General features: G+C 39.3%; 2 protein-coding genes across 3 annotated transcripts; one reads left to right on the forward strand and one right to left on the reverse strand.

Moving 5' to 3' along the window:
- The first annotated feature begins 7,754 nt into the window (after positions 1–7,754).
- On the forward strand, positions 7,755–9,833 carry LOC146709907 (green-sensitive opsin-like). The gene is made up of 5 exons (XM_085457120.1): positions 7,755–8,241; positions 8,332–8,500; positions 8,692–8,857; positions 8,985–9,224; positions 9,310–9,833. The coding sequence occupies exons 1-5, from the start codon at positions 7,857–7,859 to the stop codon at positions 9,406–9,408; spliced, it is 1,059 nt and encodes a 352-aa protein (XP_085313246.1). The 5' UTR covers positions 7,755–7,856; the 3' UTR covers positions 9,409–9,833.
- Positions 9,834–17,016: 7,183 nt separating this feature from the next.
- Positions 17,017–24,055, reverse strand: LOC146709908 (uncharacterized). Of its 2 annotated transcripts, XR_014920499.1 has the most exons (3): positions 23,831–24,055; positions 17,210–23,684; positions 17,017–17,063 (listed from the first exon to the last, which is right to left on the reverse strand). XR_014920499.1 is itself a non-coding variant. In XM_085457121.1 (2 exons), the coding sequence occupies exon 2, from the start codon at positions 23,450–23,452 to the stop codon at positions 17,552–17,554; it is 5,901 nt and encodes a 1,966-aa protein (XP_085313247.1). In that variant the 5' UTR covers positions 23,453–23,684; positions 23,831–24,055; the 3' UTR covers positions 17,024–17,551. The 2 variants fall into 2 exon arrangements, 1 of the variants encoding a protein (XP_085313247.1); XM_085457121.1 differs by having other exon boundaries at positions 17,024–23,684.
- Positions 24,056–26,051: the final 1,996 nt, after the last annotated feature.

The following is a 26,051-nucleotide window of genomic DNA, read 5'->3' on the forward strand; positions in this document are numbered from 1 at the left end:
CCCTCTCTGGGCCTGCCTCATGTATTAGGGGTCTGTGCCTTAGTGGACTGGGAAACATCCAAAGGCAATTTGGTTCCTGATTTCCAATAGGTGGAATAATCCGGAGAGAGGGGAGCCTGGTCTTTGGCTTCAGCCAGACTCACCTTAGAATGCAACACAATCTCCTGCAGAGGAGGTGGATTATATACTGTACGGAGATTTTGGATAAGAGGATTTCTTTTACCTGTGTCTTTGGGTTGAGGGAACAGCATCTGATTGTTGTGGTTTGCTTTTTGAGTCTTCACATTCTTCAAATCCTTATGTGTTGTCTCCAAAATGGAGACCTTTTTGCAGCCACAGTACAAAGACATTAAATTTTTAGGGGTTAATTGGTGATTCTAATTAACCCAACGCCTAAATGAAGACCAGCTTTTTACCACTGCAAGGTGAAAAATATTAGATTGTTATATCTTGGAGCTCAATTTACATTTTGCCTTTAGCCCTCACCAGTTCTGTTCATATCTAGGTTTAGTGGGTGCATCTTTGCTTTTTGAAGATGAAGAGGTCCTGTTCACATCATGAAGGGTTAAGCTTCAGCTTGCAGAGGGGTCTTTAGTTTCTGGTTGGAATAGAGCAGTGTCTTAATCAAGAAAATGTTGTTTTGGAGTGTAGGGTGTTTCCAGCATTGAAGTAGCTCCTTGACGCTCTTGTTAAAACTCTGCAAAAAGGAAGAAAATGAACCACACAACATATCTAACATGTATTGAACTTTATTAACACATTATTAACATTTTTGATTGAATTTATTTAGGCTAAATGTTTGAAAATTTATTCATATATTTTCTAAGATAAACTAATAAAAATATATTTATTTGCATTCAAATTCTATTCTACAGGAGAATAAACTTTTATTATAATAATAAACAATCAAAGCATAAAAACTGGTGTACTATGTTTCTACATTCCAAGTAAGTTGACAAGCTGCCTACATTATATACTTATAGAACATAAAGTAAATACATTTTTCTATACTTGTCCTTTTTTACTTTTATTATTCCATCACCAATGTGGTACAGAAAATATATAATTCTGACATGAGCTGTTGTGTATAAGGAGTACTTTTACTTTTGATTACTCTTACTTGATACGTTAAAAGTAGGCAAGTCCTGCTGCTGTAGAGAGAGTAAATGTTCACCACTACATGAACTTAAACAAATCCCATATATCCTCATTAGGAATTTTGTATTAAAAAATCTTAATTGTGCATTTTTTAAATTTCCAGATAATTTGAGAAAATTTAAAAGGCTGGACACTGATGACATTTTTTTCCCCAAATCCCAATTCATCCCAAGAATGAATTTAACAAACAAAATAAATAAATAAAAAAACAAAACTATACTAGTTACATGAATGCTAATAGCTCTAAACAAAACATGTACAATTAAAATTGGTATGGCAAAGACAAAAAGCTCAGAGCTTTTCATTTTAAATCCATAATTTTCAAGTTAGTTTGGTCAGTTCTGGTTTAATTAATAACACAGTAGATATGCATTTGGCAAATACCCTATAATAACTACATAACCACATTGAGATAGTTAAGTTCTCACTCATTAAAATAAATAGAATTTATCACCAAACATGCTTCACATATGAAACCACATCCTAATAATATCATTTTCTCTACTGCTGAAAACAAAACATTCATTTCCCTTAACATAAAATGCCACAGATCTAAACTGAGTAGAATATTCATGATTTAAACTGTTCCCTTGACTACAAGGGTAGCCAAACTTTCACAGTCACTGTAGTGGACTAAGCAAAGATTTCAAATCTTAAAATTTCCAGTTAATACTTAAGTCGAGTGGGAATTTACAATAACAGTGCAGATGAAATTGTGCTTTGATTGAAAGCAGCGTCTCACTTTATTGCAACAATATTGTTACAGCTCGAATACTAATTTGTAATTTCATGTTCTACTTTCCCCTGAACAGACTACTTCTCATTGTAGCTCTGTCTTTCTGACAGGCTCATCAGGTCTGCTTTTATGACTGCTGTACTCTCCATGCTGCTGAGCCTGTGGCTTGGTGCTGCGTGGGAGCCTGTGGCTTGGAGGGAGGCTTATACTACTATACTCTAATACTTGATATTGTGACGCAAACAGGTACTTTGTCTTCTGTACTTCTCCTATAGAGTAAGTGTTCTTGTCAGAGCCCAATCATTTATTCAACAGAGATTCTGTAAAATGACCTCAAGAAAGACACTCATCCTGAGAATATGGCTGAGCTGAAGCAGCTCATTAAGGATAAAAGGCTCAAATTTCTGCACATCACTGGCCGTATTCACCAAATCTCACAGTATAAAGAGATGTTCCTCGTAATTAAACTTTAAGGAAATTCTTAAAATGGTAAAGTGTTTTGATAATTTCTGCCTTAAAGGTAAGATTAAATACAGATTAAAACTAAACTTATCCACAAAGTATCTTAAATAAGCTTCTGAGGTGAAAAACAGGAGTAGAAATGGAGACTTTTAAGAGGCTAAGAGTTTCTTAAGCAGAAGAGAAAGAAATGGTGCTAAGACAAACAGGGAGTTTGTGTTGAATGTCAGCGATTAAGCAAATTTTACAGATTAAATTGAGTAAGGATAAAGTTTGCGCTCAATCTCATTAGAGATGTGCTTACAGCTTCTGTCCAACAGAATAAAGAGCAACAGTGCATCAGTTCATCAGCGATGACTTGTGTCTGTCGCATCCATCTGGAAGCACAATCATCACACAGACAGTTACAGTGCTTTTAAAAGTCATATTGCTATATATTTATATCTTATATCTTATATATTCATGCGTAAAAGATTCTTGTTAGCTTAAGTGTATTGTGTTTTTATTATCATTCATGCTCGATTCACAAAGGTTTTTTGCTTATTATATTTGCATTAAATATGATCTAACTTTCTGCAGCCTTTAACTGCACTTTGTTCTTTACTCCTTATTTGCACTTAACGTTTTAATGTTGCATTAAACTTAAAATTGTTCCAGGTAGATAGTTTCTGTAAACTACCTAAATCTTGTTGTTCATAGTTACAAATTTAAACCACACGAACCTTTAACATTACTCAGTACAATAGGATCTGTAATCCGTAGTGAAAGTGAAGCTTTTTCATTGTGTACAGACTGTAGTGAGCCATATCTTTGAGCAACCAGTATTAATTTATAAATGATAGACATTATTACGGTATAAGAGATACAAATTATATGAAGGAACCAAAAAAGTTTAGATATTTACATTTTATGTCTTCAGTTGCAGTTTACCTTAGTTTTAGATTAGATTAGATTAGATAGAACTTTATTAATCCCTCGGGTGGGTTCCTCTGGGAAATTCGATTTCCAAAAAAGCACAGCACCGACAGAAGTTACAGAGTTACAGAATATTATATATATATATATATATATATATATATATATATATAATACACACACACACACATATATATATATATAAATACAGAGACAATATAAATAAAATATACGAAGGGGATAAATAGAATAAATAGGAATAAAAATAAAAATACAAGTGAATTGCACATTTCAAGTATTGAGTCTATTGCACCGTTGACTATTTACAAAAGTATTGCACAAAAGGTATTGCACAGTGAGGTGAAGAGGCACTACAGCTTAGTTGTTCCCCCCTCCTTTGTCCTCCTGTTTCCCCTCCCTCTCCCCTCCAGGGAGGAGTTAAACAGTCTGATGGCGTGTGGGACAAAGGAGTTTTTAAGTCTGTTAGTTCTTGTGTGTGGCCATGAAATCCTGGAAACCATCATCTCCACTCCATCCACAGCTAAGTTGACCGGGATGTAGTTGAGAAAGTCCAGATCAGATTTTGACAAACATAAAGAAATCTACAAAGGTCTACCAAACGAAACTGTGGGTGTTCAAAGGACTTCAGCCTCCTCGTCTGGTTGGAAATGGGGGTGTAGATGTATTTTACTGGACACCTCTAGGAATTAACAAACATTTAATGTAATTACAGTTCCTTATTTTATAAATGGTGATGACCTCAACTTAGCGAAATTAGATTTCAGGGCCCTGTTTCAGGAAGCCGGTTTAGTGGAAAAACTGAGTAAGTATACCCTGAGTTAACGAAAACTCTGGGTTTTCGGTTTCACAAAGCGAGTTCAGCTGCAGCCTGAGTGAGTCACTATGACGACACACTCCGTGAAGCTAACCTGCCCCCTAGCAGGTTTACTACAACTAACCCTGACTGTCTCCACCCCTTTGTCGGAAACCTGACAGTAGGAAGTGTCGGACATGGCGTGCCACTTCCTTGAAGAGCCAGTAGATCGTGAAGCCCAAATTCTCCGCAGAGCTCTCCGCCGGGAGAGAGTGATCAGAGCGCGTTTGGACATTTTATCATTTCCTGATGATTTTCTGTGCGAACGTTACCGTTTCTCAGCACAATCTATAATTTATTTGGATAACATCCTCAGGCCATATATTACGCATGTGACACATCGCGGACATGCTCTCAGTTCATTGCATATTATTTGTATTGCACTTCGGTTTCTTGCAAACGGGAGCTTTCTGTATAATATTGGTGACGCTGAGCACGTTTCCAAGGCTACCGTCTGTCGGGCAGTCAGGAATGTTACAGTTGCACTGAAACGTCTCCTGTACTCGTTTGTGGTGTTCCCCGGTCATAGACCCACAAGATTTATCAAAGAGGGATGCCACAAAATTGCAGGTATCAGGATGACCAAAACTTAATGTATGATGTGGTGATACTTGGACTACTACTTAAATTGCACATTTATTTTCAGGGTTCCCAGGCGTGATTGGCTGTATAGATGGTACTCACATTCCAATCATTGCTCCTTCAGTAAATGAAGGAGACTATGTGAACAGGAAGTCTTTCCACAGCATTAATGTACAGGTACATAGTTCCCTGTAGCATTTCAAACTAACAAATTATTTCATTATAGTAATGGATGCTAATTTGTGTTCTCTGCACTGTGAAGATCATATGTGATGCTGCCAACATTATCACAAATGTGGAAGCCAAGTGGCCAGGCTCTGTCCATGACTCACAAATATTCCGTGAATGTACACTGAGCACAAAATTTGGACATGGTGAGTTGAGAATACTTTAAAATATATAAAGACCAATTGCTTCAGGGACATTTGAACTGAAGTGTACCCTTCTGTCTTAGGAGAGTTCACTGGCTACTTGCTTGGTGATAGGGGGTATCCATGTTTACCCTATTTGCTTACCCCTTACCCTGACCCTGAACCGGGCCCACAGCAGCGATATAATCTGGCTAATTGCAGGACAAGAGCCAGAATTGAAATGACTATCGGAATGCTTAAGGCCCGGTTCCAGTGCCTGCAAAGACTCAGGGTCACCCCAGAAAGGGCATGTGACATTATTGTGGCATGTGTGATTCTTCACAACATTGCCACAATTAGAGGAGAACACTGTCCTTCTGAACCAAACATCAGCAGTGATCCAAACCATGAACATCCTGACCCTCCCACGGACATACAAGATGGAAGAGCAGTCAGAGACACCATATGTCACAATCATTTCTTTTGACCCATCACCTCAACATGTTGAAAGAAGAATAAACAGATTTTTTGTTCAACTGGCTTTATTGGTCGCCTGTATTTCCTGTACACAAAGTATTAAAAGATGTAAACCTCATAAAGTGTCTCTGTTGCTTCCTCCTCTGTAACAGCTGTCAATGTTTCTTCATTATTTTCCTGTAGTAAAGAAATAGACAACATTGCTGTTCTACTGTAAACTCATATAATCTGTGGAGTATTACTCACAACTGCATGTTGGTCTGGCTCAACAGGAGGCTGCACCAGATGCAGTACACCATCACCATCAACTGATAGAATATGAGGTTTATACAGGTCACTTATAACTTACAAGGGACCAAATGGCAATTAACAAACATACCAAGCACCTTACACTTCATTGTCATTATGCTCTCAAAGACAACCAAGACTGAGGGAAGGCAAAATCAGTCGGAAAATAACTTCACTACAAAATAATTCATTATGGTAAAGAGTTTATCAGATGAATGAGTAGCACTGCAAAGGTGACTGTGAAGAAAGGATGTATGCACATCATGTATTATTTTGAATTTACCCCCTATGTAGGCACTTGTGTCTTGCGGGGTTATTGCCTCAGAGGATGTCCCCGCAGAGATGCCTTCAGCCACAGGGCGCCCACTGTTTTGGCTGAGGGCCAACTGCTCAGCCTCTGTGAGTGGTGGTGGTGGAGGACCCCCACCTGTTTTTCGGGCCTCCGCTTTTTTTCTGTTGGCTATAACGGGCCACATTTGAGCATACAGAGTAAGCAAATATGTACTTGTAATGTGCTCAGATAATTTCAATAAGTGCTTACAGAAAGAAAATTAATGTAGCCTCTAACTGCAATTGATTTACATGGGACAAACAGACCAAGCACTATGGCTCATAATACAATTACACCTTACCTGTTTGGACTATATTTTTATATTTCATTTTTACTTGCTGCCAGGAACGTTTGGGGCCTGTTGGGTTGCACCTGCGCTCACATCACATCACAAAATAAAATGTATAAAATAACAAATAAAATAACATATGATAAAATAACGTGTTAAATGGGTGGAAATCCCTCGATCAATGTTTAAATTAACACTCACGCATTGACTCTGTCGGCTATGTTTTGCCATGCATGCTTTTGCAGCTGTGGCTGTGTTACTTTTTTCCGCGGAATTTGCATGTTATCGGCATATGCTGCCATCAGAATTTCGGCCTCAAGCGCTGTGAAATACATTGACCGCGCCTTCTTTCCCTCCGTCTCCATGGTGACTCGCTTAATCTGTGCTCCGCTTATCAGGGCTTTATGTATCCTCGTCCGCGCGCTTCACTTGGGGTTAAAGCAACTCCGCGTTGACTGAACTAATTGTTATCAGCCTTTCTGAAACGGAATATTCCGAGTTGGACAGTTCGGGGTTACTCAACCGTGAGTGTCGTTTTTCACTCTGAGTTTTCCAAACCGGCTTCCTGAAACAGGGCCCAGGTTGGGTGAGGTTAAGAGAAATTTGTTAATGATCTTAACAGTAAATCGTGTTTTAAGTCTTTCTCTTAATTTGTTACCTGAGGTCAGGTAATGAGGCTACCACCTGAGGCACCTTGAGGTGTGTCAGAGTTGAAAGGTACCACTGAGGTTAATCCAATCAGGATAATGACACCCAAAGTTCCTCCATATGGAGACAGACTGTGAGGGTAAAAAAAGCTTGACTGTAGGTCTTGTCTGAATTAATAAACACATAAAATTTTTAATGTAGGGTAGTTAAGCACTGTAGGAAAGAAAGCACCCACAGTGAATTGGATTAGAAGAAGGCAACACATACATTTCAACACATACATAGCTCACATTAAAAGACACAGACTGTGTAAAGCACACTATCACTAAACATTATCTGCTGTAGTTAATATATTTAACACTCTAAAATCAGTACACGTTATTGTTTTTATATACACAGACATTTCTCATATTTCAGGTATGATTTGTGTGTTTGCTCATGATTAACTTCTCTTCAGACTTTAAAAGCTGAGGGAACGTAATTCCCTTTCTCGAGTAAGGATTAAGAGAATTCCTCCGGACTTGGAAAGGGGAGCAAATTAGTTTGGACCCTGTCCTGTCTATCCGGTGTTAAGATTAATTAGTGACCTCTTAGCTTCTGCACTACCTCACAACCCGCTAATCCCATTTTGGCTGTTTGACAGGGTTAGTGGAGAGGTATAAAAATCATAGGGTGTAACTTGAAACATCGTCACCGTCCACACAAGTAGACTTTTTACACAGACACAACTAAACAGCTGACTAGCAAAGATGGCTTGGGATGGAGGAATTGAGCCCAATGGCACTGAAGGCAAGAACTTCTACATTCCCATGTCCAACAGGACTGGGATTGTTAGAAGTCCTTTTGAGTACACTCAGTATTATATGGTAGACCCGATAATTTACAAAGTTCTAGCTTTCTACATGTTCTTCCTGATCTGCACTGGGACTCCCATCAACGGCCTGACATTGTTTGTAACTGCTCAGAACAAGAAGCTCCGGCAACCTCTCAACTATATCCTGGTCAACCTGGCTGTGGCTGGACTCATCATGTGCTGCTTTGGATTCACCATCACCATCACATCAGCTCTTAATGGCTACTTCATTCTTGGACCCACCTTCTGTGCTATTGAGGGATTCATGGCCACACTTGGAGGTAATAAAGAAAGCAGATCTTTTCAGGATCCTTTCTATTTCATTGGCAGATATACAATATCAATGAATAACTCACCTTTTCTGTCTACAGGTGAAGTTGCTCTCTGGTCACTTGTTGTCCTGGCTGTTGAGAGATACATTGTGGTCTGCAAACCCATGGGAAGCTTCAAGTTCTCTGGAGCTCATGCTGGTGCTGGAGTTTTCTTCACATGGGTCATGGCAATGGCTTGTGCTGCACCTCCACTCTTTGGCTGGTCCAGGTAAATTCTATTTCTTTTCATTTCATCATAATGATTTTAAACAGTCAGAATACTGCACAAAGGAGATTAACAAGATGAATAAGTAGTTAGTTGTAAAGGTCTTGAAATATTATGAATGTTGAATAAAAGCTGGATAAAAGCTAATTTTATTGAAGAAATACATGAGATTTTTAAAAAATAATCTCACACAGGTACATTCCTGAGGGAATGCAGTGTTCCTGTGGTCCTGACTACTACACACTGGCTCCAGGTTTCAACAATGAGTCATATGTCATCTACATGTTTGTTGTTCACTTCTTCGTTCCTGTCTTCGTCATTTTCTTCACTTATGGAAGCCTTGTGATGACAGTCAAAGCTGTAAGTGAAGCTAAAGTTCTTAAATTATTTATAATAGATCAGTTAATCTAACCAAGCTAGCCATTGCTACTGTGGAATTTATTGCACCTTGCTATTATTGATTACATTTAAATGAAAAACTTAACAGGCAGCAGCACAGCAGCAGGACTCAGCTTCTACCCAGAAAGCTGAGAAGGAAGTGACCCGTATGTGTGTCTTGATGGTCATGGGCTTCCTGGTAGCTTGGACACCGTATGCTAGCTTCGCCGGTTGGATTTTCATGAACAAGGGAGCTTCTTTCACTGCCCTCACTGCAGCCCTCCCTGCTTTCTTTGCAAAGAGCTCCGCTTTGTACAACCCTGTTATCTACGTGCTAATGAACAAACAGGTTGGTGTTACGTATTCTCATAGTTTTCTTCTCTGTTTTTCAGTCTTTTGCTGTTTACTGAGTTTCTGAATTGGCTGTCTTTCAGTTCCGTAACTGCATGCTATCCACCATTGGAATGGGCGGCATGGTGGAGGATGAGACCTCAGTTTCAACAAGCAAGACAGAGGTGTCCTCTGTGTCTTAATCCTGATGGCATCTTCAGATCTATGGACATTGATGATTGCTTCCAGATTTTAGAACATCCCATTAGAATCATTTTGCCAAATGGATTTAACAAATGGAGTCTGGACCAAAAACACTAAGGAATTCTATGTTATCTGTGAACTAACAGAAAGGCAAATGCATTTTCTGTTGGGATGATGTTGTACAGCAATTGTGTGTCTGTGTGCATGTGAGAGCATTTGAGAGAGTGAATATGAGTGAACTTGTAAACGAAAAACACCTCAAACTGTAAACCTGCTGAAATGTGACACTTGTACCTGATGAATGTACAATCACATGTTGATTGTTTTCATGCAATTACTTGGGGGAGCATATATTTCACTGGTCTACCAGTGGTGTTATTTTTATGCATTATATGAAAAGGAAAAAAAAATATAGGACTGAGTAAATATAATAAATGCATGCATAAAAAGAAACATACTGGTGTGGTTGCTTAACTTTTACATGCTGGTTTGATTATCTGCTGCTTAAAACCAAAGCAGAACATCACACATTTAAGGGACATTTTCGATTAAATTCCAAACTTTTTTTTCTTGAGCAAAATATAAGATTTAGCTAATGCAAATTATGGCTAGCTGAAGTAGTAGCCCGGCTATTTCCAAAAAATATACCAAGGTGGAACATCCAAGTCACAGATGCACATTTGAGAATAGCTGTCATCACACTATAGTTACACTGATAGTAATCCTTTGTAAAGCTTCTGCTGAAACAAGAACAGAATGTGTCATTTGGAACTGCTGCAGAAACACTAGGTCATGTAAATCCAAATCCAGTTTATTTATATAGCACGTTTAAAAACAAAAAGTTTGCCCAAAGTGCTGTAGAGAAACACAGGGTAAAACACAAGATACAACCACTGACACTCACATAAAACATAATAAAACACATAAAAACCATATCAACTCAAGCCAGTCTGAACGCTATCGAAAAAAGGTGTGTTTTCAAAAGCATTTTAAAAACAGGAAACGAAGATGCCTGTCTAATATTTAAAGGCAGCGTATTCCAAAGTTTTGGGGCCATAACTGAAAAGGCTCGTTCTCCTCTACGTTTAAGCCTTGATTTTGGGACAACCAACAGCAGCTGGTCAGCTGATCTGAGGGTCCATGAAGGAATATAAGGCTGAAGTAACTCGGAAAGGTATGGGGGAGCAAGACCATTAAGGCATTTAATTACAGCAGCTGCTTTATACTCAGTGTTTAGTTCTCAAAATCTTTGCCAATGCACGTTTGAAACACATGAAAAGCTTTAGGTTCAGTAGAAGTCATGTTGCAGCTTAGGTAATATACAATTGTAACAAGATTGAAGGTCAGTATTTGTTATGGCCACATTTATTCTTCAGCACAGTCTGAACTCTCATAGAAATTATTTTTTCTTTAAGAAGGCTTCAGGAATAATTCTGCAGTCTTCTTGAAGGGCATTCAGAGCTCTTCTTTAGATGTTGGCTGCCTTTTGTTCTGTTCTCTGTCAGGATGATTTTTCGTTTTTTATTCAGGTATGCTTTTACTGCACTGGCAGTGTATGTGGAATCATTCCCGTGCTAAAATTAAGCTGTTCACAGGTGCTTACTACCTGTTATTGCTGCTGGCGCGGTCTCTGCGCACAGAAAATCTGCGTTGCGCACAAAAAAAAATCTAACCTGAATTGAAATGAAAATTAATACTTTAACAATCCTGTTTTGCAGTGTTAGTCAGTGAGGCGTGGCTGATGTGGAGTGAAGTCACGTTAATGACAACGTGCACAATCATTGGAGATGTGAGCAGGACAGACGGAACAATTGAAATTAGAGGGAACATTGCTGAGGGAGTGCAACACTCCGACAACTAGAAGTTGATGATCTATTATCATGACCCATCTATTTCTTGCATTTCTGTTGTCTTCCTTATCACATTAACAGTTATAAGTGAAACTTAAATTCACTTTGAGTTCTAACTAATCCTCAAACAAGAAGATTTACATTATAGCTGCTTTTTAATTAAATCTTTGGTAAACTGTTGCAAATGTTGATCATAGGATCTGGTCTCAGACACTTTACTTTGCAGCCCAGTAACAGGATTACAGCCAGAAGACTGTTAGGGAAGTGAGATGTGTGTGCGTCATGATGTGCGTCTAGTACTTTGGATACCATATGCCACTTTCACTGCATTGAATCTCCCTTCGGTGCCATCATCACCTTTAGAGGTTAACAGTGCACAGTCCTGTTATCTGTGTGCTGATGAACAAGCAGGTTGGTTTATGTATTATTTGTCTTTCTTTTTCTTTCTGAGCCGATTGTTTTTTATTTGGGTAAGTGCATGCTGGTGGTCGACAAGGTGATGGGTAAGACTTCACTTTCTGCCCACAAAACAGAAACTCCTCTGTCTTTTAAAACACATTTTTCTATATCGGGACATTTTGCTTTTTAATTGTCTGTTTGATGTAGAATATATTTTGATGCGCACTAGTCAACATGTTGAGTCCGAACCACTTGATTTGGACAACTTGATTCACAAACACTCGTGTTTGTGAATTTAAAATTGCGTATCAGTGTATGTGTGCTTACTTTAATTCCCCCTGCTATTTAAGGTAGTGATATACGCTTGATGTAGCACCATAGCACCATCTACATTTCATCTTTTCATTTTCATCTTTTATCTTTATCTTTTTTAATGCTGCAATTTTTTAATGAAGCAAATGGCATATAATTTAAATATTGCATTCATCAGGCTTAAAATTGGCTAATAGCAGCTGACAGAAAAGCTTGCTTTTTTCCCCATGAAGAATTCCTGCCATGCTGTTCAGGGCTTACAATTATTTTAGTGTTCCTACTAAAGATTTAACCTGGCCAAGCACATATCTCTCCTTACTGACAGTAGAGGGCAACATCTCCCACAAGAGGCATCTTTAGATCATGTAATTACAGTTACTCAATCAAGACGGTGCTGACACAAAAGGGTGTGGTAAAGCTAGATCAGGTTAATCCACTTAAGAAAGAAAAGAAGCGAGTCAAGCCCACCAGGGCTGCACACCTTAGCTTTTTGGTAGAACACCAAGCGCTATGAGTTGAATGAACTATACTGGTTCTTTTAAAATAGATAAATGCCATAGGAATGTGTAAGTTGGTAAGATCTATCTGAAATATAAGCATAATGTGACAGCATAAGGGTAGGAGTAAACAATACAATAAAATACCCAAGTTCACGCACATGTGAACAAGAACCTGAGATATTTTAAGTCCTCCACATTGGGCAGCAACTCATGACTGAGAGCTATGGACTCGGACTTGGAGGTAAAAATTCTTATCCCACTACTTTACACATGACCGCAATGAACTATGTCAAACGTTGTGGTTATAAGCCTGTGTATAGAGATGCTGACGCAAGTTTTAGCTTAAAAGCTTTTTAGCAATTACTTTTGTATGTGGCAATATCATCGACTTACTACAACCCTGTAACAGTAGCCTCCTCTTTGGTCATAAAGAGGCTACTTAATGCCCTGTACACAATATAATAAGGTATTATATAATACCCTGTACTTACAAATTAAGGTTATTTTCAAAGATTACTGAACAAAATAGATTAACAAACCATTGCAACGTTGACTGATAATTTGATGTGATAACAATGATGTGTATACTAATTGGTGGCCAGCTAATGAAATGAAAGAAGATCTCTATTCATTTATCTGTCTGATTTTCTGGGTGGCTGCTGGTCTCTTCTTTACATCACTTCCATATTCCCACGCTGTCAAACTCAACGCTGTCGTCATCACTCTGGCCCAATCATTTTGTTGCCCTGCTCCTGCGAACCAATCAGTTTTTGTCCCATGTGCTATAAATCTCACTGCTCTTCTGTCATTCTGCCTGCAGGATTCCCATTTGTGCAGTAAGGCTCCTCCCAACATCAACCTCATCCTTCATCAAGTCTCCATCTGCTGCATTTCTGCCAGCATGTTTCAAGGCTTTGGGAGTCCTGCCCTACTTCTGTCAGTGTTGTACTCGCTCTGCTATGTAGCTACATTGTTGTCTAATCACAAAATAATGCATTTATTAAAACTCTGATCTACATTAAATGATGTTTAGTTCTTTCAAATGTTCTCTCTTAATGAGTTGCATCAAGAAGGGCAAAGCTGCCAAATCAAACATCCACCCACTGCGGTGACCACTTGTAAATAGGTGCTTTTATTAGTAGTATTATAAATTTTGAGGGGCAGTCCTGTTAGTAAAAGAGGTAAATTTATTACTCTGAGAACACTAGCAACTGTTAAAGCTCTGAGTTAATAAATCAACATTGGAATAAAGTTCATGTTGATCATGCTAACCTCAATTAACCTAAATTTAAATTTTATATGAATTATATGAAATAATAATAATAATAATAATAATAATAATAATAATAATAATTGTATGAAAATAATACAGGAGATAAATTGAAAAATAAAAGATTTAAAAAGACTCACCAAAGGTAGTTAAAAGAAAAACAAAAAATACAGTAAAATGTTAATTGACAGAATAAACAATAAACAGACTTATAACAGTACAATAAATAGATTCAAGACCTTTAATGTTGTTGTGCAAGCATAAAAAAAATCCTAGCCTCACACGGTGCATAGCATTAAATATGAAGCAAACATCTACACATGTAGCATCCAGTCGAATTGAGAAGGCCAGAACTGATGGTTGTTGAACGACCTTTATCCCTTGTGTTGTCCACGGGTCATTTTTGTCCTCTAAAGAAATCTTTTGCTATCAAAAATGTATTTGTTATTCATCAAATGGGCTGAAAATAACAGAAGTTATTCATTACTATACTATGAATGATTGGAATAAGTTTCAAGTAATTTGATTTATTTATGTGGTTTTTATTGAATTTTATAACGTTGTTGGCCCTCGTGGACAAAAATGACCCCAAAGTACAAAGTGTTGCAAAGAGCCGTATTTTCACACCATACTGTTTTCAAACATCTTTGATCTTGGATCACTGATGTGTGGGGTCAAGCACTGGTCATAACAACCACAACAGGCAGCACAATGAGGAGGCAGGTGCTCTATATTCAATGAAATTTTATTTATACAGCGCCAAATCACAACAACAGCCGCATCAAAGTGTTTCGTATTGTAAGGTAGACTCTACAATAATACATACACAGAAAGTATCCTCAAAAGCCTCCATTGCACTGGAGATTTGCATACTTTGATGAGCATACTTTTTTTTACCATGTTGTGCAAAGCAATGACCAGTAGGACAAAGCACATATTGTCCTCTAGTATAATGAGGAGGGAGAATCAATGTTCAGGAAGATCCAGGGTTAGAAGATATAGAAAATATTGTCAATATTTAGAGCACATGCTACCCTTTCTCTGAAAAAGCACATCAGCCACCTGCAGAAGTGGAAGAAGGCTATGAAGTGAAGAAAAGTGATGAAGAATCTGAACTATGTTCAAGTAGGTTCTCAGGCATCCAGGACATGGTAGTCTGAGGAGCTTGGAGAGAAAGTGACTGGGCTTCTTGAAGTTTCTTGAATTTTCAGAATGTGAAACTGAAATAGAAGATGTGTCAGAGGACTACACATCATCCATTTCAATTATGATGAAGACAAAGAATCAAGCAGGAAAGAGGAGTCAGCTGAGACAGAGGAATATTTGCAGTAATGTGAGGAAACACTGATCTGGTCTTCTAACCTTCCCAGTGACAGACGATGCATGACTCTCTCATGTGCCTCAGAGAAAGATGATCTACCACAGTCCAAGCACATGTGCCAGGTCCCATACTCCTTCAGTGGCTTTTCTACTCGAGTACTGAAAGCATTATACACAGTGTATTCTGCTTGTATTCTGCTTTTTAACGTTCACATGCCAATGGATGCATCAGAGACCAAGTTGGAGTTCAGTAACTTGCCCAAGGACACCTTGGTAAGAACTCCAGACTAGAGCACACAGAGATTGAACCAACAACCATCCAATTAGCAGATGACCTGCTCTACAGCCAACTCAATGATGAACAAGGAGGGACAACAAGAGAGGAAGAAAAATGGACCGAATGCAGCTGTAGGCATATGTGGGTGTGTTGATTCTTACTGCCGTGCATCCAGTAGAGTCGCTACGGCCAGTTTATGACATCCTGAGTCTGGTAGAGAAGTTTTCATGCTGACACAAGATTAATCATAGAAGCACAAAAAGGACATAATTTCTTGATAAAGACACAATAGATGATCGTCGTTCATGACACAAACGTGCTCCTGTGAGGTGTATGATGTGTGTTGGTGTTGACTTGACTTGAAACACAAGTGGGTGTTCCTCCTGCTGTGATGTAAGATCCTGGTACTGATGTGACTGTATGAGCACCAAGTCCCCTTCAGAGGACTCTGTCCCCTCCAACAGAACATCCAAGTAAACCAGGGAACTTTGAGACAAAAACATGGGCAGCATGTGATGCAGGTCCAGCTGTACATGGAACATGCTCGTGTGCGATGGCAAACCGTCTGTCCTGCAGTCAGGACACGAGTTGTCCCTAACATTGCAGGTTTCCAAAAGAAAACAATCACCTGTAACAGCTTGTTTACTGTATATGCCCCTTGGCCTGCAACTGCAGAAAGAATGCTGTCCATGATGGGACCAGTGCAGAGGAATAAACCTGAGCTTCCTCCTGCACTTGGGTCAAATATGGACACGCCTTTGTCCTCATGAAAGTTTGCCTTCACTCAGACTCATGCCCTCCTACCATGCCAAAATATAGAAAACTGTCAGGCAATGAGTTGGAATAAAGTTGAATAAAACCTTGAAACACAGAGATGGATGATATTTTATACTTGTTGCTTCAAAGCAAACGGGGTCATTTTTGAGCCCTGAGGACCACAGGTGTGATTATGTGCTGCCATTTAAAATTTATAAATGGTTCAAAAAAAGAATTCTCACTAAAGTTCAACATACAGCACTCTGTATGTTGAACTTTAGTGAGAATTTTAAAAAAAAAAAAATTTTTTTAATATTTAATTTAATTAAATATTTAATTTTCTTGTTTTATTTTCGCTAAAAAACAGGGTGTATTTTTTGTAAACAAGGTCTGGTGGCCCTAAAATGTAAAATGTTGGGTAAATTATGTGTTAATGTGTTGGTCTTAAGTAAAACTAAGGTGTAACACTGAATTGATTGACAATTTATACTTTATACTTTAAAAAAACAGTCAAATGAAGTGGGGACATTTTTGACCCCTGAGGACCACCAGTGTGATTATTTGCTGCCATTAAAAAAATTTAAATGGTTCAAAAAAAAAATTCTCACTAAAGTTCAACATACAGCACTCTCTAGTTATTCAGATAGTCAAAATTATCTAAACAATTAAATATTTAATTTTCTCAATTTGTTTTCGCTAAAAAAACAGGGTTTATTTTTTGTAAAGAAGGTCTGGTGGCCCTAAAATGTAAAATGTTGAGTAAATTTTGTGTTAATGTGTTGGTCTTAAGTAAAACTAAGGTGTAACACTGAATTGATTGACAATTTATACTTTTTACTTTAAAAAACAGTCAAATGAAGTGGGGACACTTTTGACCCCTGATGGCTCACATTGTATGCAAATCGGGAGGACATCACAAGGGACCTTTATTGTTCCTTGCCGTGTATCGGACAACGAACCAACGTAAGAGCTAGACAAACAAATGAAACAATTACCATATTATTCATGTACAGCATCTTAACCGCTCATTACGCTGGTCTAACCGTTATCTATTAAACTATATAATACATATTATGCATTTCAACTTGCTCAAATTAAATCTTATACATTACAAACCTTGTTCCCCTGTCGACTGTAGCTAGAACCATTTGTCTTCGTACAATTTAACTATATCCCTCTCTCCCTTTTCTCCGTTAGCATTAATTTTTCACCTTCTTCCGTCTTTCTGCACATCAAGCCGTTTACCGTTAAAACATTCACTTCCGGTCCCACAGGAAGTTACCAAAACAAAAGCACAAACGTTACATTACGTGAATGTGGGCCAGCTTTACACATCCGCCGCTACACTCCCACCAAATTATTTGCTGTTACAAACAAATAAAACACAAATAATTTCTAAACAGGTAACTTAACAATGATAATACCTTTGTATATGCAACAACAAATTCTCATCGCATTTTAACTGCTTAGTGCATCTTGTTTTTCACAACTTTCCAGCAGTAGAACCAACTTATGAACTGGGCGTTCCACTGTAGACATCTTATGCAAACGTTCACCCTTTTTACTAAGGTTTCTGTCTGCAAAGGTTACTTTGACCTTTCTCACAAGTCCATCTTCGTCTGTTATGGTGTCCACAACCCTACCAAGTCTCCATTGGGATCGTGGCAGTATTTCTTCCTTGTCCATCACTATGTCACCTACTTGCATATTCCTTTTAACAACATGCCATCTCTGCCGGACCCTGATGTTGTGCAGATATTCTCCCTTCCATCTGCTCCAAAATTGCTCCGTTAGGTATTGCACCTGACGCCATTGCTTCCGGGCGTACAGATCCTCTTTAACAAACTGTCCTGGAGGAGGCAAGGCTGTTGTGGTCTTCATAGTTAGGAGATGATTTGGAGTTATTGGTTTCAAACTGTTTGGATCATTGAGATTGTCTGTCGTCAATGGGCGGCTGTTTACTATTGCAGCTGCTTCATAGAGAAAGGTTCTGAGCGATGAATCGGTGAGTCGTCTCTTTGCGAGAGCGAGTGTGGCGTTGAGGACGTTTCTCACAGTCCGAATTTGTCGTTCCCATACTCCACCTGCGTGGCTAGCATGGGGTGTGTTAAACACGAATTCACATTGTTTCTCAGATAGAAAGATTGTCAGTTTTTCAGTGTCTATTTCATTCAGTGCTGCACACAGTTCATTTTTGGCACCTACAAAGTTAGTACCTCGATCACATTTTATTTGTCTGACAGAGCCTCTCAGAGCTATAAAGCACCTTAGTCCATTAATGAAAGCGTCCGTAGTCAGGTCTTCTAACATTTCTACGTGTACTGCTCGTAAATAGAAACAAGTGAAAAGGAGAGCGTACCTTTTGTTTTCTTTTCTTGCTTGTTTGGTTAGGAACGGGCCGAAAACATCCATACCACAGTATGTGAAAGGCGGAGAATGCTCGACTCTTTCTGTGGGGAGATCTTTCATTTTTTGTCCTTCCACAGCTCTCCTTAGTCTCCGACATGTCACACACTGACGGATGTAGTCTGATACTGTTTGACTTAGCTTGGGAATCCAATAACCGCTGGACCGTATTTCGTTCATTGTGAAGCTCTTTCTTTGATGATTTATTCTTTCGTGACAGTGAGCGATTATGAGTTTTGTAGTATGATGGTCTCTTGGAATGACAGTTGGATGTTTGAATGTGTTAGGAAGCGATGAGTGTTGTAGCCTTCCTCCCACCTTGAGCACATTGTCTTCGTCCAAGAAAGGATCCAACTTGTAAATTTTGTTGCTCTCATGTAGTGCCTTTCCTTTGCTTAATGTCTTTATCTCATCTGAAAATGTTAGTCCTTGTAGGTTTTTGATAATCACCATTTCAGCGTTTTGTCTTTCAGTTACAGTGCTGAGTGACTTTGATTTGTCTCTGAGTAGGAACCGCTTGAGACGTGCTATGGCACTGACAGCATGTGACCAGGATGAGAACCTTGTGAGACGGTCACAGAGACTCCTGTGTTCTGTAGTTTGGCTGTTGAGTGTTTGCACTTTTCTCACCTCTGGATCTCCCACCAAAAGTTCAATAGACTCTTTAGTTGGAAGATTTAACTTCCTTTCCCATAAGAACTGAGGGCCTGTGAGCCAGTTTGATGATAGCAGCTCTGCTACTGATGTGCCCCTTGAAGCTATGTCAGCAGGGTTTTCACCCGTTGGTACATAGAACCATTGCTGTGGTGCGGTATTGTTACGTATTTTTTGCACTCTATTGGCAACGAATGTGTGGAAGCGTCTTGCTTCATTGCTAATGTACCCCAGCGTGACCTTTGAATCTGTCCAAAAGAACTCTTCCACATTGTCATAGGGTAACTCTTCCTTTAGCATGCTGCTTACTGTGATTGATACTGCAGCTGCAGTCAACTCCAGCCTCGGAATTGTGGTAACCTTTGTTGGAGAGACTCGAGCTTTGCCCATTACAAAACTACAGTGTACCTCTTTGTTTTTGTTTATCAGTCTTAGGTAAGTGCATTGTCCATATCCTGTCGTACTTGCATCAGAAAAGTGGTGCAATTCTCTTTTTACCACATCTCCAAACGATGTAGGAACATAACATCTGTTTATCTGCAACCTTTTCAGGTTGTGTAGATCTTCTTTCCAGCACTGCCATTGCGGGTTGAGATGTTCAGGAAGTGGATCGTCCCAGTCTGTACCTTGGCGGCACATTTCCTGCAGGATTCTTTTGCCGTTAAGAACGTACGGAGCAATGAAACCCAACGGGTCGAATATTGCTGCGACTGTGGACAAGATGCTGCGTCTGGTTGGGGGTTGATCCTTTACAGCTTTGTTGAATGTAAAACAATCCTTTTCTATGTTCCAATACATCCCGAGTGCTCTTTCTGTTTGTGATTCGCTGAATGTCAAGTCCCTTGTTTTTCTGTCTGTTGCATGTTCTGAAGCAGGAATGTCTTTGAGTGCAACACTGTTGTTAGACACAAACTTATGTAACCTTAGCCCACCTTTCGCACATAGCTCACGTGCTTCTCTTGTGAGTTGTGCAGCGTCTTTCACGGTCTCAACGCTTGTTACCCCATCATCGACATAGAAGTCTCTGGTTATAAACTGTGCCGCTACGGGGTACTTGGAGCTGTTCTCTTTGGCTAAACGTTTAAATCCGTAATTTGCACAACCAGGTGATGAAACAGCACCAAAGAGATGTACGGTCATTCGATAAGCTTGAGGTGGTTTGCTCATGTCTCCTCCTTTCCACCATAGAAAGCGTAGGTAGTCGCGATCGTTCGTGTCGACTTTGAATTGGTGGAACATTTTTTCAATGTCGCACATTAGCGCTACCTGATGTTGTCGGAAGCGGACGAGCACGCCGATCAAGTTGTTTATCATGTCGGGGCCATTTAGTAAATGGTCGTTGAGACAGGTACCCTTGTGTCTGGCTGAACAGTCGAACACCACACGTAACCGTTCTGGTTTCTTTGGGTGATAGATGCCGTGGTGCGGTATGTACCATGTCTCGCCTTCAGGTCCATTATCATCGGTCTCTTCGGCGTCGCCCCTTTGTATGATGTCATTCATATATGTGACATAGTCTCTTCTGTATTTTTCATCGCGCGTTAGTTTACGTTTGAGCTGATTGAGTCTGCTCTCGGCGAGTTGTCTGTTATCTGGCATTTGTGGCCTTTCCTTAAATGGCAATGGCATTTCGTAATGTCCCCTTTCTGTTTGTGTTATGCCTTGTTCAAGTTTCTCGAGAAACCTAAGGTCGTCTTGAGACACCCTCTTTTCGTTTATTTCGTCTTCTTTAAAGTCCCTTTCTAGTGCACGTATTGCATCTGCGGGAGTACATGGAGGCATTTCTTTAACAATTATTCTGTGACAGAGACTCCTTGTTGTCTCTGATGCATTGCATGGCGCTGAGTTGCCAACGATGCTCCATCCTAAATCAGTTTGGATGGCATATGGCTCATTGTCTTTACCTAAGAGTACTTGTCTGGGCGCCAGAGCTTGGGGACAAGTATAACCAATCAGGAGACTCACCTCACAACTGAGGAGCGGTGGGATCTCATCTACAATGGACGACAAATGGCTCCACAGTTTTGCCGTGTCACATGTTGGTATGTGTTCTCTATTTGCAGGTATGTAGTCCTTTGTGTAAGCAGTTGGGAGCCTTAGCACTGTTGCTGAATTGTAACCTCTCACTAGAAGATCACACACCTTTCCGCTGCTTACTACTGCATTTTTACCCATCATCGTGGTTAGTCTGAGTTTCACAGGGCACACATTTGCTTGCAGTTTCTGTGTTACATCCTGATCTATAAAAACAGTGTCGCTCTGCGTGTCTAGTAGCGCATAGACTAGTTTTTCCCTTTGTGGATTAGCAGCCGTTGAGACCCATACTGGGACTATCATGGAGGTGCTGACTGTGTGTTCTGCTCTAGCGACATTTAACGCTATGGCTGTTGCACTTTCAGGTGAGTTCCCTTGTGTTGCGTTGTCTATACTCACTTGAGCTTGCTTTTCTCTTTGCAGACTAATGCTGTAGTTCTCATCGTGAAGACAGGTCGGGTGTCTCTTAGAGCAGGTTTCACAAGTGAGGCGCCGTTTGCAGTCCTTAGCACTATGACCTTGCTTTAAACAACCATAACAATGTTTATTGTCCTTTACATGTTTCTTTTTCATTTCCAGGGTCATTTGCAGAAAGTTTGGGCACTTTATAAGTGGATGCAACTCTTGGCACAGTGTGCATGAAGAACTGTTGTATATTTTAGTCTTTGCATCTCTTTCAGTTGTGTTAATGTTAAATACACTTGCCTTGTTTCTTTTGACTTCTTTTGTGTTTCTTTTGTCATCATTTGTTTCTGGGGAGCGAAGTGCATGTATGGAAGTGACTGGGTTACATGCTACTTCTGCTTCAAGCGAGAGAAAGGAGGCAAATTCACTAAAGCTGGGGAATTCACCACCGCCCATGAGTATCTTTGTTACATGCCTGTTCCATCTTGTGTTTATCCAGTCTGGCAATTTATGCAACAGTTTCTGATTTTCTTCACAGTCATTGAGTATTTGCAGTCCTTTCACATGAGGCATGGCAAGTGTGCATGCATTCACAAAATCAGCAAAGTTCCTTAGCCCATCGGCATCTCTCGACTGTATTTTAGGCCAACTAGATAACTTCTCTCTAAATGCCCTTTGTAGCACGAATGGCTGGCCGTACCTTTGGTTTAACTTTGCCCAAGCGTCGTTATACGCTTCTTCATCATTTCTGAAGAAAGTCCCTTCAAGGCACTTGCGAGCTGAGCCAGTTACATACCTTTTTAGATAGTACAGTTTGTCTGCTGCTGACATGCCAGTTTGTTCAATAAGTGACATGAAAGTGGATTTCCATTCAATAAATTTTATTGGCTCACCACTAAACATCGTTGGTTCTGGCGCGGGGAGTCTATTTATTCTTATGCTGTCTTGTACCGCCTGTGCAAGCTGGCTGACACTAGGAGGGGCTGTTGGTGCTGGTATGGAGTATGATGGTACAGTGTGTTTGGGTGTGTGCTCTGGGTTCACCTTTTCCATCTTAACTGAATATGCATCATCAAGTTGTGACAGCTCTCTGTTGTAGGCGTCCAACCTGGCGCGAGCGGCTTCCACCTCCCTTTCGGCTTTCAGGCGTTCCAACTCTGATGTTTGAACTGCCATTTGTTTCTTATGCTCCTCTTCTAGAGCCTTTATCTTTTCCTTCTGTCTTTGTTCCTCTTGTACAATCTTGTACTCTGCCTCCTTTGCTGCTAGTTCTGCTGCTGCATCTGCTCGTTTTGAAGCAAGATGTGAGGCTGAAGACAGTTGGCTACGTTTCGATGCTGCAGTTGAACCATAGATGGATTGGGCATAATCATGTTCTAATAGTCTGCGTAGACGTTTTCTTTCATATTCTCCATCAAAATCTCCATCTACGCCGCTTATTCTTTCCAGGATGACTTTCACGATGTCATGAGTAACTGCTTCACATGCATCGGTTTTTCTTCGTATGTCCGATGAAGGTGCAATGTGACTTCTCATTTCAGTGTACAGCTTTAGCAGTTCATCTTTTCTTTGCTCTACATCATCTGCAAGATCTGCCATTTCTTTCTCTGAAATGTCCAACTTTAATCTTTCTCTTGTTTCTCGCACTCGTATTTTCCATTGTTCATAAAGAGTTAATAGTCTTTTTTCTTTTTTACTTATCTCTTCTTTCTGATAAGTTAGCATTTTTTCGGTTGGCACCTTGGCTCTTTCTGAACGTCTTGGAATCGCGGAGTCACTTTGAGCTTTATCTTGTGGCTCATTTAATATTTGTTCTTTGTTTGCAAACTGTTCATTAATGTCTTCTTCTAAATCCTCCATTTTAACTTTATTTTCCTTAAGCCTTTCACCGTTTTATTCTCTGACCTGCTTCTGCCATCTGCTGGACGTTGTGGGAATTGCCGTTAAACCTTGAGCCCTCGTGGTGTAGCAAAATGGCGGCGGTCAAGCTCTTACTGTAGCATCCAGTCGAATTGAGAAGGCCAGAACTGATGGTTGTTGAACGACCTTTATTGTTCCTTGCCGTGTATCGGACAACGAACCAACGTAAGAGCTAGACAAACAAATGAAACAATTACCATATTATTCATGTACAGCATCTTAACCGCTCATTACGCTGGTCTAACCGTTATCTATTAAACTATATAATACATATTATGCATTTCAACTTGCTCAAATTAAATCTTATACATTACAAACCTTGTTCCCCTGTCGACTGTAGCTAGAACCATTTGTCTTCGTACAATTTAACTATATCCCTCTCTCCCTTTTCTCCGTTAGCATTAATTTTTCACCTTCTTCCGTCTTTCTGCACATCAAGCCGTTTACCGTTAAAACATTCACTTCCGGTCCCACAGGAAGTTACCAAAACAAAAGCACAAACGTTACATTACGTGAATGTGGGCCAGCTTTACACATCCGCCGCTACAACACATATAAAAAGTATAAAATTGAAAAACTCTAACAAACGACAAAACTGATTTAAGTGATATATCCCTTTAAAAACAGAGAAACAACTTTCAAAGTGTTTTGACAGAACACTTAAGGGATAGAATAAAAGGTTAAAAAGGTTAAATATTACAAAAAAATAAAGCAAATTAATTAAAGAACAAAAGGCTGCAATTAGGAAAACAAATAAAGAGAGATAACCAAAAAATAAGAAATCAAATGTAACAGAATCACTCATAAAGGGAAATCACTTATTCTGCTGGCCTTATCTCCTCAGCCGACCGATTTCAAAGCTGATGACACTAAAGGCAAGCCAACAGTGATCATCAGATTTAAGCATTAAAACAGCCAGAAGGGCCCCCAAGCAGGCATATATGGGGTCTATGTACCTAGATGCAGATGACATTTTAGTGATCAGTAAAGTCTATAATCTAATTCTAAGATGTAAAAGAAGCCAGGATAAGGGTGATGTGATTTTATCTTTTTTCTATAAAGTGAAAACAAGTCTCACACAAACAGTTTGGCCATTGTCCTACTACGCCTATATCAACATGTACTGTAGTGTGTCTCAGCAATTATTATTTATTTTATTATCATTTCATTTCTTTATCATTTTAATTACAGAATATGATAAAAAGCAAAAAATAATAAAATAAGTAAATCAGGGATTTCCTAACTCCAACAGTAAAGAGCAATCATTATTCCTGTTTATTGCAGAATCAGTCATCTAAGCAGAGAAGCCCAGATCTCCCTCTTGCTGCTTCCTGCAGCTCTTCCAGGGAGACACCAGGATGAAGACAGCCAGCAGAGGCAATCACTACATCACATTCTGCATCCACCCCAGAGCTTCCTAACAGGGATATCTGCCCAAGACATGTCACCCTTGTGGCTCACAGGTTATTTTTACAAATTACATTTTCACCATAACCGTTTGCTTTAATGTTAGTTCCTCTTCGCATGCACTGAATAGCAATACATCATTCTCATTCTCGTATTCCTATTCGCACGAGTCTCCTCATGGTTATCTTGTGTGGTTACTCTTCCTGTATATTACATTCATAAAAAGAAGTCTGTGATTGGTTTGCATGTATGCACTATTGTGACAAACATCAGTAACTATATCAGTAACATTTGTGTTTCCACAAAGTTCAGGGATTAAATCTTTAGGATGAATTAAACAGTTGCAAAATCTGTTTATTAGATGTGTTGGTTTCAGTGCTGTACATAAATGAGAATATTAATCTGTCTGTAACTTGAATACAGTGATTAAAATGCTTGTTGAGAATCCTGTAGTCATTTTAATTTATTAAATATTTATGTTTTATGTATATTTTATTAAATAACTGTGAGGGTAATGAGGAAGCTAAGGGCCTCACTTTACTTAATGTGACACATTAATTAGCTCACCCTTTAAAACCTGAAGGATGAAAAAATTACCAGAAAATTCACATTTTTTGAAAATGCAGTGTTTATTGAACCATTTGACAAATTTGTTTAAAAAATAATTACATTTTAATGTCTTTTAATTTATATCATATTTGCTATATCAGGCATTTTTTTAATCGCTTTTAAATGTTTGTGCAATTTATTTAGATTTTTCTTTCATTATTTATCTCTTTATTTGAATTTTTTTGATACATCCATCCATCCATTCGCTTATCCTTTTCCAGCTGTCATAGGGCGAAAGGCGGGGTACACCCTGGACAGGTCGCCAGTCTGTCGCAGGGCTAACACATAGGGACAGACAACCATTCACACTCACATTCACACCTAGTGGCAATTTGGATTATCCAATTAACCTATCCCCACAAGTTGCATGTCTTTGGACGGTGGGAGGAAGCCGGAGTACCCAGAGAGAACCCACGCAAACACTGGGAGAACATGCAAACTCCACACAGAAAGACCCCGGCCTGATGGTGGAATTGAACTCAGGACCTTCTTGCTGTGCGGCAACAGTGCTAACCTCCGTGCC

The sequence above is a fragment of the Copadichromis virginalis genome, linkage group LG5, assembly GCF_057382275.1.
Source record: "Copadichromis virginalis isolate Kocher_CV1m ecotype Utaka linkage group LG5, C_Virginalis_male_GT1.1, whole genome shotgun sequence".
Classification (NCBI taxonomy): domain Eukaryota; kingdom Metazoa; phylum Chordata; class Actinopteri; order Cichliformes; family Cichlidae; genus Copadichromis; species Copadichromis virginalis.

Excerpts from the sequence above, each read along its gene's own strand:
- LOC146709908 (XM_085457121.1), bottom strand. The coding sequence starts at position 23,452 with ATGGAGGATTTAGAAGAAGACATTAATGAACAGTTTGCAAACAAAGAA.
- LOC146709907 (XM_085457120.1), top strand. The coding sequence starts at position 7,857 with ATGGCTTGGGATGGAGGAATTGAGCCCAATGGCACTGAAGGCAAGAAC. Across the intron at positions 8,501-8,691 it reads CCACTCTTTGGCTGGTCCAG|GTACATTCCTGAGGGAATGC; the intron begins GTAAATTCTATT and ends AATCTCACACAG. Across the intron at positions 9,225-9,309 it reads ACGTGCTAATGAACAAACAG|TTCCGTAACTGCATGCTATC; the intron begins GTTGGTGTTACG and ends GCTGTCTTTCAG.